Below are 13390 nucleotides of genomic sequence, written 5' to 3'. Positions count from 1 at the left end.
ATATATATTTTATTATAGGTTTTCAACTATACTACGATTTTAGTGAAAAAGCTAATCCAACCGTTTCATGATCTTCTTTTCTTTACTGATTTCTCGGTTTCTATATACACACGCGACAATATAACAAATCTACAGCTAGCCATAATCGGTATTATATATGTATATATGTGTGGCATATTGTATGCATGTTTAGTTATACAAATACATTTCTTTAGTATTTACAATAATCCATTTTGCTGTACAAACTAGACGCAGTCGTTTTAAAAACACTGCATTGATTACTTGGAAGTATTTTGTTGTTGTTTGTGGTTTGTGGTTTGTTGTTTGTTGCGGTTTTCTTAGATCCGAATTCGTTTTAGTTGGGTTCTAACGCTGGGCTATAATATATCATGGTTATATATATATATATATATATATGTATATATATGATATAAACAGCTTTAAACTGTTGTCCCATTCTCATCGCTTTCATTGTCATCATGTGAACTTTTGTCCTGTTGCTGCTCCTCTTTGTCTTCATCTTCGTCGTCGTTTTCTTCTTCTTCTTCGATTTCAGGCGGTTTCGTTGTTTCTGTATTCTGTTGCTGCTCCTTCGCTCCTTCCGCGTCATCCTTCTCGGCCAGCGGCACAGGTTGCGTCTGCAGCTCCCCCACGTCTGTGGCCAGCGGCGAAGTTGCTCTTGTCGCTTGTGGCTTGTCTCTGGGTGCGGGTGTCGGTGTGTTCGCACCACTTGCCACTGGCGATAGCTTCTCGACTGTGCAGGGCGGCGTGATGGGCTCGCAGGGTGGCGTCACCTGCTCCATTTTGTGCCGTTGCTTGCGCAGCTCATCCCCGTGCTGCTCCTCGAGCAGCGCCAGCTGCACCATATTCTCCTGCAGCTGCAGGAACAGCTCTGGTGGCATCTCACCCGTATAATCGAACGTGGCAAACGATTCCGACGTGTCGATATTGTTCACCTGCTTCTTCTTGTCCGCAATCAGTTTCCACATGCTGAGCAGCGTGTTGAAGCTCATCAGATCGATGCCGGGTGGCACAGCACCCGGATGCCGTACCACTGCAGCGTCCGCAACGGCATTGGCATTGGGATTAGCAGCCATATTCGATGCCACATCGTCATCCTCGGAGCTGCTGCTGCTCACGGCTCGCATTTTCGGCCTGTGCGCTTTGCTGCCACTGGGCCCGCCCATAATGGGCGTGACTCTGGCCAGTTTTAGCTGCATGCTGTACTCGTAGTCGCGCTGCATCGAGCTGCGTCGCGAATTGGCCAGCTCCTCGTTGCTGCTGGTCATTATTTGATTATACTCACGCAAACCGGGCTCCTCGACGGGCACATAGTGCTCGCCAATCTCGATGAGATAGACGCAGTGATTGACGTGGGAGCGAAAGAGCAAATCCTTGTGATTGGGTATCCATACGTGCATCACATGCCCAACCATGCCGGCGGTCGGCTCCCAATCCTTCCAGCTCAGCCGACCGCCATTGGCGCGCATATGTTCCGTTGGCCACATGACAGCATCGATGATGTCCAGACAGTCATAGATCTGTAAGCGATTTGCAAGTCATTAGTCTCTTTCAGACTTAATCAGAGATTTAAGGATTCAACGAACGTACCCCAGAATCATCCACAATGATCACCTTCCTGTAGATGTCAATGCGTGGTTTGCGTGGCGTTCCAACTGCTACTGTTGTTGACGTCGATGCGACCGTTGTGAGTAGTGCACCAGATGTGCTGCCCGGCGCCGTCTCGTTGGCCATGAGACAGATGGGTCCTTTGGTCTTGCGGGGATAGTCACCGGGCGTGGTTATAATGGTGCCAACGCCCATTCCGACACCCAGGCTACCCGATGAGGAGGACAGCTTGTTGGAGCGTGGACTTGGTTCGTTCTCGGCCAGTTCGGGGCGTGCATTGATTGGATCCTTGGAGGGCAGCGATTCGACGCCACCGCTGGCAATGGGCAACGTGGCCCGTCTGGCGCTGGCCTGTAACTGACCACCGCTTCTGGCACGCTGCCCACTGCTGCTGGCGCGCAACGTGGAGCCCGAAGCGGCCTCCTGATCCCGTTCGCGATTCAAGAGGCCGGCGATGAGTGTTGTCGAGGTGGGCTTAACGGGCATTACGGCCAAACCACCGCGCACCACCGCCAGTGTATCGCTGACATAGCTGCCACCCAGGCTGCCCGCCATGCCGCTCATACCCGGCACATTGGCGGACCGAACGCCGTAGTAGCTGTTGACGGTGAGCGTGTTGTAGAGCGGCGCCGAGATGAACACTGGCGCCAGATCCGTTGATTCGCCGCCAGTGCTGCTGGCGGTGCCCGGCGCACTGCCCGCACCGGCGCCAGTAATGCCGGCAGAGACAACTGTGCCGGCACCGGGTGCCGTACCAGCTGTGGATCCAGTGGCGGTGCCAATGACGCTGCCGCCGCTGCCAAAATTGCAGGTGCCCAGCTGTATGGATGCCTCCATGGCGGAGCCGGAACTGCAGCCCTGGCGGCAACGCTCTCGTATGCGATGCCACCAATCGAGCACCGTCTGCCGAATCGTGTCCAGAGTAATGGCGCCGCCAATGACCTGACACAACTGGGAATTGGTGTCCGCATACGATGTGGTCAACGGTGAAACATAAATGGGATAACCAATCGGCTGATCGCAGCTGGAATTGATGATGTTGCGCAGCGCCTGCTTGGCATTCTGTATGCTGCCCCGCTCCGGATTGCGATTGCGCAGATAGATGAGCTCCTGCTGCTGGCCGGCCCACAGACCGCGCACGCATTCCCGATTCAGTTTGATGACGCGAAAGCTGAGGAAACGCTTCGTCAGCCTTATGATGCGATACTCATCGGAGCCATCCTCCATGACGTGGCGCAGCGCAAGCAAATTGGGCGCACCGCGTAAGACGGCGCTGCGCCAAACGGGATCCGCCTCATGGGAGATGACCAGCTCCTTGGAGCAGCTATCGATCGCCTCATAGAGAGCGTGCGGATCGAGAAACTCATCCGGATTCGTAATGTGATCCTGTTGCAATTTGAGTGCCATTTTAACAGCTGGCGCCACCACCGAATGCAGCAGCTCCATGTCCGCAAAGACCCACTCATCGCGCGGCGACGTTATCCGAAAATCGCCCTTAAACAGCGCATGCAGGCCATGGAGGAAGTACTCCACGCCCGTCAGCGAACTATGCGAGGCGGTGGCCAGCGAGCGACGCGCGAGCAGACCCAGCGCCAGGCACAGCGACACCAGCGGCGCATCCTTGGCAACGCTTGCCACTTTCAGCTTGAGCGCCGGTCGCTGAGCATTTTGCAGTGACGTCGGCAGCGTTGGCGGCAACATGTTGTTGCCCGGATTGCCCTCCTGCTGATTAACTGTGGGCTGCGTCCGTGGCGAGTCCTCTTTGCGCAGCGCTTTGCCCGGCACCGGCTTGGACAGCTTGACAAAGACATTCTGATCCATGTAGGTCACATAGTTGCCCAGACCGGGTGCACTCTCCGACGTCTGACGCGATATGTTGGCAAAGCTGTGCGAGCTGCTCAGCTGATCGACGCCGCCCAGCACACTGCTGCCACCGTCCTGAACGCCACCGACACCTGGCACCGTGCCGACGCAGCCACTGCCGCTCATCGTGGCGCTCTTCTGGGGCCGCACACTGCGCAGCTGTTGCTGCGATTGCGACTTGGATTGCGGGGCGCTGCTGCCGCCATGCGACGACAGATTTGGTGTGCTCTTCGAGTCATTGTGAGCTGGCGTATTATTCGCCGTAGTCGTGTTCGTGCTGCTGGTCTGCGCGGCAGCTGGGGTGGTCGTGGTGCTGCTGCTGCCACCGATGGCTGCTGCTGCACCGACAATGCTATGGCCATTGCTTGCCGCTCCTGTTGTGGTTGAGTTGACCGCAGTGGGCACTGCAGCCGAATTGGATGTGGCGGGTGTCGCTGTTGCTCCTGTTGTGCCTGTTGCTGAAGCTGCTGCTGCTGCTGCTGTCGCTGGTGGCGGTGGCTCCTTGGCGCTTTGCCCATCCTTGCGCTTGTCCACACAATAGTTGATCCACTTGAGGTACACGTAGCAGAAGCTGGATCGTGTTATGCCAACGGCACGAAAATCGAAATCCTCATCCAGATTGAAATTAAATATGGGATCGAGATCAACAAATTGACGGTTCAGCGTATGCTGCAGTGCCTCCTGTATGGGTCCCGAGGCTAGCCACTGCTCCAGCTTTGGATTCTTGACCACATAATATATGATGCTCTATGGGTGAAATGGGCGAGAAGCAGTTGTGTGAAAAGCTTGCATTAAATGTTGGATGAAATGCTCTACCTTTATATAGTATGTGATGAGCACTTTGCGGTACTCGAAAACCTGCAGGGTGGCGCTGGCCAGATTATCGGATATGGAGTAGCCCTCGATGACGTATTGGGCGGCAACCACCTGCCATGCCAGCCAGCGTGTCGAGAACATTGCATTGGCGCTGAGCAGTCGCGGCAAATGGCCGGGATCACAGCAACAGCAGCCATCATTGTCCTCCACATCCTCGGTGATGGCCTCCACCTCACGTTGCTGGCAGTAGGTGCCTCGAAACTCCAAGCCGCGCATCTGGAACGTGCACAGCCCGTTGCCCAACTCAATGATGTGCACCAGGCAATTCAGATCATCCGAGGCGAGCACTAAATCGAAACCAGAGCGAACATTAGTTACATTAGTTCGTTGGGAAAGGTGTGTGTTCTAAAGCTGCAAACTTACCGAAGCAGTCGCCCTGGTTGACATTGCCCCAACGACCCATGAGTAAATCGCCGCACAACGAATGTTGCAGGGAGCGCGTCAGATGCTCATAGAATATGCTATTCAGATTGTTGTCGTCGGCGCCCAGGTCGCGTTCCAGCTGTGAGCTGAGACGCGTATTCGAGTGATCGATGCGACGCGTGTTGTAGTCCCGTTCCCAAAACTTCACCGGTCGCACGTACGAGGTGAGAAAGATGGCGCTACCCAGGAATGGATTGAGTGGCGTCGATAGCAGAGCCGAGATGCCCGCCTGCAGGAACAGCATCGCCGAGTGCGGCACACTGAAGGGCTGGGCAAATGCATGGAACGCAGAGCCCCAAGTGATCTGCCACGGTGCAATGTACGTCACAATGAACTGCAACTGGAATTTGGAATTGGAGAAAGGCCAAACAATTAGCAATGATTAGTTGCGCATCAGTTTTGGAAATGCTTACCTTAAGCAGAAAGTCGCAGCATTTGCGGAATGCGAGCGATACGAAGAAATAGTCAATGATGAAGCTCTCCGTTGCCATTGCGAAGTCAACGCGAAACAGAAGGACGGTAAATATAATGATCAGATATTGATTCGTTGGATCCGAATACGCATTGCGCACAACTATAGAAAGTGGGAAAATGGGAAAGAAACATGATAATTATTCTTAGAAGCAACAATCAGCAGACTTAAGTTGAAAGTAATCAATAAGCCGAGACGTTGAACAAGCAACAGGCAACACCCTCGGCGATAAGACTGAGAGAATCCGCAGTATGAGTCACTCAGAACGTGGGCCATGCCTCGATTCTAGTGGGAATTGCAATGATTCCCACAAAAGCGGACTACTGTGTGCCAGTAGTACAACTTAATACACTCTTTAGTACACTCTCTCTCTCTTCCCTCTGAGGGAGGAATGGACTCAGGGAACGCTCGGTCCGCACCAGCAACCGTGGCCTTCTATACAGATGGTTCAAAGGTCGGAAATCGGATTGGCGGAGTCTCTTTTGCCCCTCCTATCGGAGGAGAAAAATCAGGGAAAAGAATAGGACCAGGTCAAAATGACAAATGGCTAAATGCCAACTGTGGTCGAATAGCATGCCAAACCTGGCCCAATTTAAATAGTCGCACATTATTCGTGCAATAACCGGACACTGGTTAGTGGGTATTTATGCCAAGAGGCTCAAAGCACCCCACAATTCATTCAGCAGAAGCTGCAGAGACGAGGAGGAGGAGAACCTAATCAATAAGTAAAGCGGATCTTAAATATGCCGCACAGAAGGAGTCGAAAACACTTTCCTATATTCCGTATAACCTCATCAAATAGAGGAGCAAGAGAGATACACAGACAGAGAGCGAGAGAGAGAGGAGAGTGATACATATATATATGCAAGGAGAGACTCACATTTGAGCGCACAGACGGCGACGATGAGAGTGCCCCAAGGCACTCCAAACTTATCAGCAATCAGCTGCGAGTCAGCGGTCAGCGATGAGATGGCCAGCAACGGGAAGAGCACATTCCGCTCGAGCAAACTCAAATAGATGTAGAACTTCTCGAACCACATTATTTGGGGCGCATTCAGCACCTCGAATTGGCCAAATTCCTTTTGGCGCAGCAGCGGTCGGGCGAAACAGAGCCAGGGCATGTGCTTTCTCATCTGGGGCACCGCATAGTGGAGCAGCAGGCCGAGGGTGCCGATGAACACATATAGCACCACATTCAGATCCGGTTGCAGGACCGTAAAGACGGTGCTGCAGTGCAGGACCAGGACGCTGACAGCGAGCAGTGTCATCACAACGAGATCGTTTTTCAGACGTGTCGTCACAGTCGCCTGCAGCTTGCGCGGCAGCGGATCGGGCAACTCGTTGTCCGGTTCGCCGTTTGCGTTGTCCAAGTGTGTTGCGGTTCGATTGTCCGCATCCGGTTCGGCATCAGTGGGTGCGGCATCCACGTCCGTTGTGGCGGTGCCGGCGCCAGCGGTCAGCGTAGACACATCGCCAGGATTTGTGGTTGACGAACTGGAGATTTTATCATCCTGAACATCATGGACGCCGGCTAACAGCTCGGGCGCAGTCTTTGATTCATTTGCACTTGCCTCGAATACGTTCACCTGACTGGTCGTCACCTTGGCCAGCTCACTGCTGGAGAGCTCTGCGTGCGGTTCATCCTCGCCAGCTTCGCCGCCAATGGAGGCAAAGGAACTGGAGGCGGTAATCGCACGTTTGCTGCTGCTTAGGGTCTTGCCCAGCGTTTGACTGCTGCCCAGCGAGGATGCCTTCGATTTGCTGTGCTTATTGTGAACGAGCTGATATTCCAGCTGTGTTTCTTGCTCCGCTTCCGGTTCCTCATCTGGCTCCTCCTCAGTTTGCTGGATATCTTGATGGTGATGGTGATGGTGGTTGTGGTTGTGATGCTGCTGCGGCGGCTTTTGTTCCTCGCTTATGGCCAGTTTTTCTAGAGAGCTAAGTTCTATGTGCTCATTGCTGTTGGCCGTTGAACTCAACACCAGATCTTGCTGACGTGTCCTGCTTGTCACCGGCGTTGGTTGCGCTGTCGACGTCTGCTCCGACGATTGCCTCTTGCTGCGGCTCAACTGCTGTTGTCCCTGACCCTGGCCCTGTCCCTGGCCATGCCCCTGTCCCACTTGGCTATGCCGGTGTGTGTGACCCTTGTGGCACCTGTGCGCATGATTAGGTTCGTCCTCGTCGTCGCGATAGGTGCTCACAATGCAGGTTTTGATTAGGCGCCATAGGTGACTGAAATCGCTAGCGGAGCGCGACAGATGGTAGCCCAGGGGTATCAGCATTGCGCAGAATATTGAGAAGAGTATATACTGAGTGCCCCGATGCTCGTCCAGCGCCGCATACAGCGGACCATACAGCAGCAGCACGGCCAGCACCGATCGCACCAGGCAAAGAAATGAGCCTGCAAATAGGTGGAGAGTATTACCAATGACATCAGTAGCCTGTTGGAACTGTTGGCTTTGCATCGAGGAGAAGCAAAATGACAAACTTACCCAAGAGACTGCTGGCTGCATTGCCGCCAAAGAGATGCATATCGAGCTGCTCGAGCAGGTACATGAGAAACGTGTTGATCTGCGGGCAGAGGCCCACCGAGAAGATGATGGGAAAACAGAGGAGGAGGACATACAGCGACTGCAACAGCAGCGATACCACGTGCGCCGGTGAATAGTGCATGCCAAAGAAAACCAACTCAGCCGGCGGCTGTTCCGCATAATCCGCATCGAGACGCTTCAGCAGCAGCAGCAGGCCACCGCACAGACAAAAATAGATGGCACGGGAATATGCCACCGTTTTGTTAAAGCCATGCACCGGCGAGGCGGCATCCGGCTGAACGCTCTTCACCAGCGAGTATTGGGCACCCGCAATGACCGCACAGAAGAGCAGCACACAGAGATCCTTGTAGTGATTGTGTTGGAGTATCGCCGCGCCCAATATGGCAACCAGTGTGCAAAGCACACTCGCCAGCAACACATGCAGCCAGTGCAGGTCCCGATCAAAGAGCGCCAACAGCTCCAGACGATCCATGGCTATTTTGTACTCATGCTCGTGGCCGCACCATTTGAATCGATACTTGTAGAAACTCTTTGGCGCCACCTTCTTCTCGGCGGCCAGCAGGCATGCGGGTCGCCAATAGTCGCAATAAGGCGCAAAGTGTCCATCCACATTGAGCATTGGCTGGCTGAGCTGGTGTTGCTGCTGCTGCTGTCGGCTTGCCGCTGCCGCTGCAATGGCCGCCGAAACGGCGGCATCGGCATTGATGGCAACCGTGCCGCTAGCCGTTGCAGCCGCCGCATCATTCAGCTGCTGTTGCAGCACATCATTGCGGGTCGCCTGCAATTCGCTGCGCAGCACATTGAACATGCCATGAAGCGATCGTTGGCCAGCTCCCGATACGGCTGATACACCGCCTGATGCTCCACTGGCCGCAGTTGCTGTTGCAGTTGGGTTGCCGACACCGCCGCGCGCCGAGCTGCTCATGAGCATGCCCAGCGAGGCGGCGGCTGCTGGCGGTAGTGGTGGTTGCGGCACACCCTGGTGCGATTGTGTGGCAGCCGCCTCGGCAGCAGCCGCTGCATTAGCCAACTGCTCACACACCAGTTTGGCGTCCAGGTGCAGTTTGTCGCGAGCGAGGGCGCGCTCGATGTGCGTCATGTGCTCCACGGAACTGCTGGCGGGATAGCTGCCCTGCAGCGCCTGTATGGCGTCCTGATAGAACTGGAAATGCGCACTGGACATGTTCGGCGGCACAATGCTGGGATTGGCCGGCACCGGCGTGCCATCCGGCAGTATGCCAGCGATGGGTCGACCGCGCTCATCAACGGCACCGCCATGCATCAACCAGAGCATCTTGTGTATGTCCGCGGTGAGGCTCTCGGTCAGGCTGATGCTGTGCGTCGAATTTGAGGAGGATGAGTTGCGCGAGGCGGACGCAGGCAGCATGGCGAGCTTGGTTTGCGGCTGCCGTTTGACCAGCGCCAGCTCATTGTTACTGCTGTCCAATTGAGTGCTGCTGTTGCTGTCGGCAGCAAGACGCCGCCGACGCAGTTCGTCCACCTCGCGATACTTAACCACTTTGGGTATGGCGCCGAGACTGCGGGCTGCCATGCGCGATGTGCTCGGCTGTTCCTCATCGTCCGGCTGTTGCGATTGGTTGGCCGGCTGTTGATCCATGCCGGCCAGCAGCTGATCCTTGGAACTGGCACTTATTTGCTCACAATCACTGGATGGACAACCCGAATCCGCCTCGCTCCGTATCAACTGACTACGACTCTGAGCTGCCACCGCCGCCGCCGCTGCCACCGCTGGCTGCTGCTGTTGATGATGGAGTAGCAACTGTTGCTGCAGCGCTGGCTGTGACAGTTCCTCGCGCAGCGCCTGCTCCGCAGCCAGTTCGCGAGCGCTCTGCTGCTGCTGCTGTCGATTGCTGAGCAGCGGCGAACGTGAGCCCGTATTGTTGTCCGTCTCCTCATCATCGGAGGCAGCTACTGCGACAGCTGCTGCAGCAGCAATAGCAGCAGTACCTGGTGCAGCGGCTGTGCTCATGCTCATCTCACGGCTTTTGAGTACATCGTCCAATTGGCTATGCGTCTGCTGCAGTTCGCTGAGTATGTGCTCGAGGTTATCATCGAAATCCTTAAAGACATCGTCATCATCATCGGCCAAAATGCCGCCCACATCCGATTCGGCGCTGTGGTGAGTCTGACTGCAGCCCAGAGCACGAGTTCGCCTTCGCAGCGGCACATCGTCCAGTTCATCATCGTCGTCCACGTTTTGATTGCCATTGATCTGATCGGTGTCATCCAGCTGTACGCTGCAGCTGGCCGACTCCTGTTCGCTGTTCTTCTCATCGAGATGCTCCACAATAGGATAGACTGGCGGCTCGATTAGCGCCGTTGTGGAGCCGCAGACGCTTGAGCTGCCAAAAATGACGCTGCTGCAGCTGCTGCCACCACCACCACCACCGCCAGCAGAGCTCTCCGTGTAGTTCTGATCGACCATTCGTGGCGAATACAGATTCAGATGCTGATTCCGCACAAGACTTTTGCTGGGCGGCGGCAGCGGATTGCGCATCTGTTGCTGTCCGCTGATGGCCTCAACGCTGTTCGGATGCGGGCTTAGATTGGATACAGACGGCTGCGGGCAGAGCACCTCGAGAGCGGCGCTTTTGATGCGACGAACACCACCGCCACCGCTAGCAGCACCAGCACCACCACCACCATTACCACCACTACCATGTTGACCGCTGGACAGCAGCGTTGACTTGGAGACGCCTTGGCCGTTGCTGTGCTTGTGATAGCTGGTCGCATTGGAATGTCGTCGTCGCTTCATGGCGGCAGTGGTGCCGTTGCGACTGCTGCCTGGGCAGCCGCTGGTCGTCTCGGTTGCCGGGCCGGATTCGGCGCGACCCGTACAGGAGCTGGTGGAGGCGCACAGCTGCAGTGCGGACATTGTGCTGTTGGGATCCTTGCGTACAATTGCGCCACCCAAATGAGGATGCAGATGATTGTGATGCAGCTGGTGATGATGGTGGTGATGGTGATGCTGGGCTCGAAACGGTGCCTGCTGCTCAATGCCCAAATCTGATTTGGTATAACTGTCATCCTCCAGATACACATCCGATGAGGAATCTGGAAAGGAATCATTTCAATATAATAATTGATTCCAGGGGGAATTAAGAAGGTTTACTTACCGAGTATCCAGGATTGCAGTGCACGATTGCAGGCATCATTGGCAGCGCTGCGGTTGAGGCCCATGCCCAGTTCCATGTCCTCCACATCGTTGACGCCGCTGCCAATGCTGCTGGCATTTTGATGCTGGCCATGCGGCTGCTGCTGGAGATGATGATGCTGATGGTGCTGCTGTTGCATGCACTGAAGGAGGCCGGCGCGGCACATCTGCATCACTCGCTCGTCGTGCGTTTCGGAACTGCGATGACGTTGCAGGCGTGAGGAACGTGTATTTGGCTGGGCCATAACAATGACAGCTGAGGAGGAGGTGGTGGCAGTTTCACTGGCTGCAGTCGAACCGGCGCCCGCCTGAGCGCTGGCTATGAAATGCTGGCGAGCATTGGCCTGCGGCCGTACCGCCTTCGTGTGCAGAAAGCTTGGCGCCGCCGTCGTCGCCGTTGTCGTTGTGGCAATGGTATCCGACTGATTGCGCATGAGTTTGGCGTTAAATGTCGAGTCCGCAGCACCGCCCGCATCCAGGCTGCTCTGCCGCTCCAGTCGGCGTCGATGCCGTCTACTGAACACCTCCGAACACTTGCGTGACAAATGACCCGTACGCGTTGCACCTGCCGTTGTGCCACTGCTGGTTCCGGCTCCCGAAGTGCTTGACATCTGCTGGCATCTGCTGCTGCTATCGAGACCGCTAATGGTGCCGCTCTCCGCTCTACTGGCACCGCCAACCACGTCGACTACCTCAGGATAGACGGTTAGGTACTTGTTGTACAGCTCATTGGCAGACATGTTGTTCTGGCCGGCGGCAATGGTGGAACGTATGGATTTGCTGACGCTGGCAGATCCAGCCAGAGATTGCTGATCCTGTTGGCTGCCGGCGGAGAGCATCGAGGGCGCATAAAACATAAGCTCAATGGACTCGGAGCTGTTCTTGCGATGGACATCAACTTTAAGATCTTTAAATGGAGACACTGTAACTTTATATTGGCAAATACACACACACATATATATATATATATATCGACATATGTATACCCATACATATATTTTCTCGAGCAAACCCTATGGCATATATATATTTTTTTTACGTACCAATAATGCTGTTTACATTGTCAATGGACATGATGCTGTTCTCCTCGCTGGCCTCATTAATAGCCTGCTCCTCGGAGAGACGCGAGCCGCCGCCAGCGGCACGCATTACTTTCATCTCGATGCCAAGCTCCTCGTCGCGACCGTGCGACGCTGTTTCCTTGGTGACCTTGAAGAACTGACTCTTGAGATTCACCTCGGACATAGTCTGTGCCCGATCGTACAATCGATGAAGCGCCAAATTGCTCAGCTTGACCAGCAATATAGTGCTGCTGGTCAGCACACAGTACAGGCACCAGGTCAGCCATGTGCTCGGAAAGTACTAGAAAATCGAACGGTGAGTTAGCTTATTTGATAAGGCCGCCTTGCTCCAACCAACCAAGGTTAGGTAGGACAGATAGCTCAAAGGCACAGTAAACACTCACCAAATAGGCGACAAAGGGCGAACAGAGCAGGTAGAGCCATAGATACAGGTGTACCACATTGCAGAAGACGCCCTGATGCGGATCGTAAAAGTAGCCGCCGGTCAGTGAGGCCCACACGCCCTGGCGCAGTATCTCCAAGGTCTGTGAACCCATGGTGGCCTATACTGCATTACTGCTATTATGCCCCGCACACGACTCTCGGCGGTGACAGCGGGGACAAGCTGGGCCAAAAACCGTAAGGATCGCCGTCTTATCGCCACTTAATTAACAACGAGTCAGTGTTATTGTTATCGGGAGCTTTGAAAGCTTACAAACGCCAGCGGAGCGAAGTTGAAATTTGAGAGCAAATTGTAAATCGTTGGACGTTTCAGCAGGGGGGAAAAGTGAAGGCGTGAGTGTGTGTAAATTATGAATTGGCACAACGAGAGGCTGAGTTGGGCAAAACGAAAACAACGCAAGCAAAACGAAAATAATAAATATGAAAATCGAGGTGTTGCTGCTGAAATTCGTAACCGTATTCTACAGATTTCATGCACTTGCTGTCAGCACTTGCACTCCGAACATTGAGATTACGATACAAATTCACATCGATTTCGATTCAGTTGCTGTTGTTGCTGCTGCTGCTGTTGCTGCTGTTGGTGTCTTCGTGGATGCAGTTGCACCGCAGCCACTGTTAGTATGTGATGGTTTTTCCGTTTTCTCTTTGATGCGACAGTTGTCATTGTTGTTGTTATCAAAACATCGTCTGCATCGTTGCATCTACTAATTTGAACTTTTCTTTATTTGGGGTTTTGTTCTTCTTTTTTCTTTTTTTTTTGCAAAGTAACACTCACTCCCTATGCTTCCTCGTTTCATATGCTTTTTCTTTTATTTTGCCTTGTCTTCGTTGTGCCGTCGCTATGTCAAGTTATCGAAAAGTCCTATCGTTATCGAGC

At 54.1% G+C, this 13390-nt stretch overlaps 1 protein-coding gene across 1 annotated transcript; it reads right to left on the bottom strand.

Annotated features, from left to right (window-relative positions):
* LOC6569238 (protein pecanex) lies at nt 1-13266 on the bottom strand. The gene is made up of 10 exons (XM_001995530.3): nt 12456-13266; nt 12034-12352; nt 10953-11897; nt 7756-10890; nt 6144-7664; nt 5205-5365; nt 4732-5131; nt 4309-4655; nt 1612-4239; nt 1-1541 (listed from the first exon to the last, which is right to left on the bottom strand). The coding sequence occupies exons 1-10, from the start codon at nt 12606-12608 to the stop codon at nt 441-443; spliced, it is 10710 nt and encodes a 3569-aa protein (XP_001995566.1). The 5' UTR covers nt 12609-13266; the 3' UTR covers nt 1-440.
* Between the last annotated feature and the right edge of the window lie 124 nt (nt 13267-13390).

Source organism: Drosophila grimshawi, unplaced genomic scaffold (assembly GCF_018153295.1).
Source record: "Drosophila grimshawi isolate 15287-2541.00 unplaced genomic scaffold, ASM1815329v1 contig_848, whole genome shotgun sequence".
Taxonomy (NCBI): domain Eukaryota; kingdom Metazoa; phylum Arthropoda; class Insecta; order Diptera; family Drosophilidae; genus Drosophila; species Drosophila grimshawi.
This window is presented reverse-complemented; position numbering and strand designations above follow the sequence as displayed.

What these genes read in the sequence shown, in the direction of transcription:
- LOC6569238 (XM_001995530.3), bottom strand. Translation starts at nt 12,608, where the DNA reads ATGGGTTCACAGACCTTGGAGATACTGCGCCAGGGCGTGTGGGCCTCA. An exon ending in CGCCGTCTGTGCGCTCAAAT is followed by an intron (nt 5,366 to 6,143) that starts GTGAGTCTCTCC and finishes CACTTTCTATAG; the next exon opens with TTGTGCGCAATGCGTATTCG. An exon ending in CAACCAGGGCGACTGCTTCG is followed by an intron (nt 4,656 to 4,731) that starts GTAAGTTTGCAG and finishes GTTTCGATTTAG; the next exon opens with TGCTCGCCTCGGATGATCTG.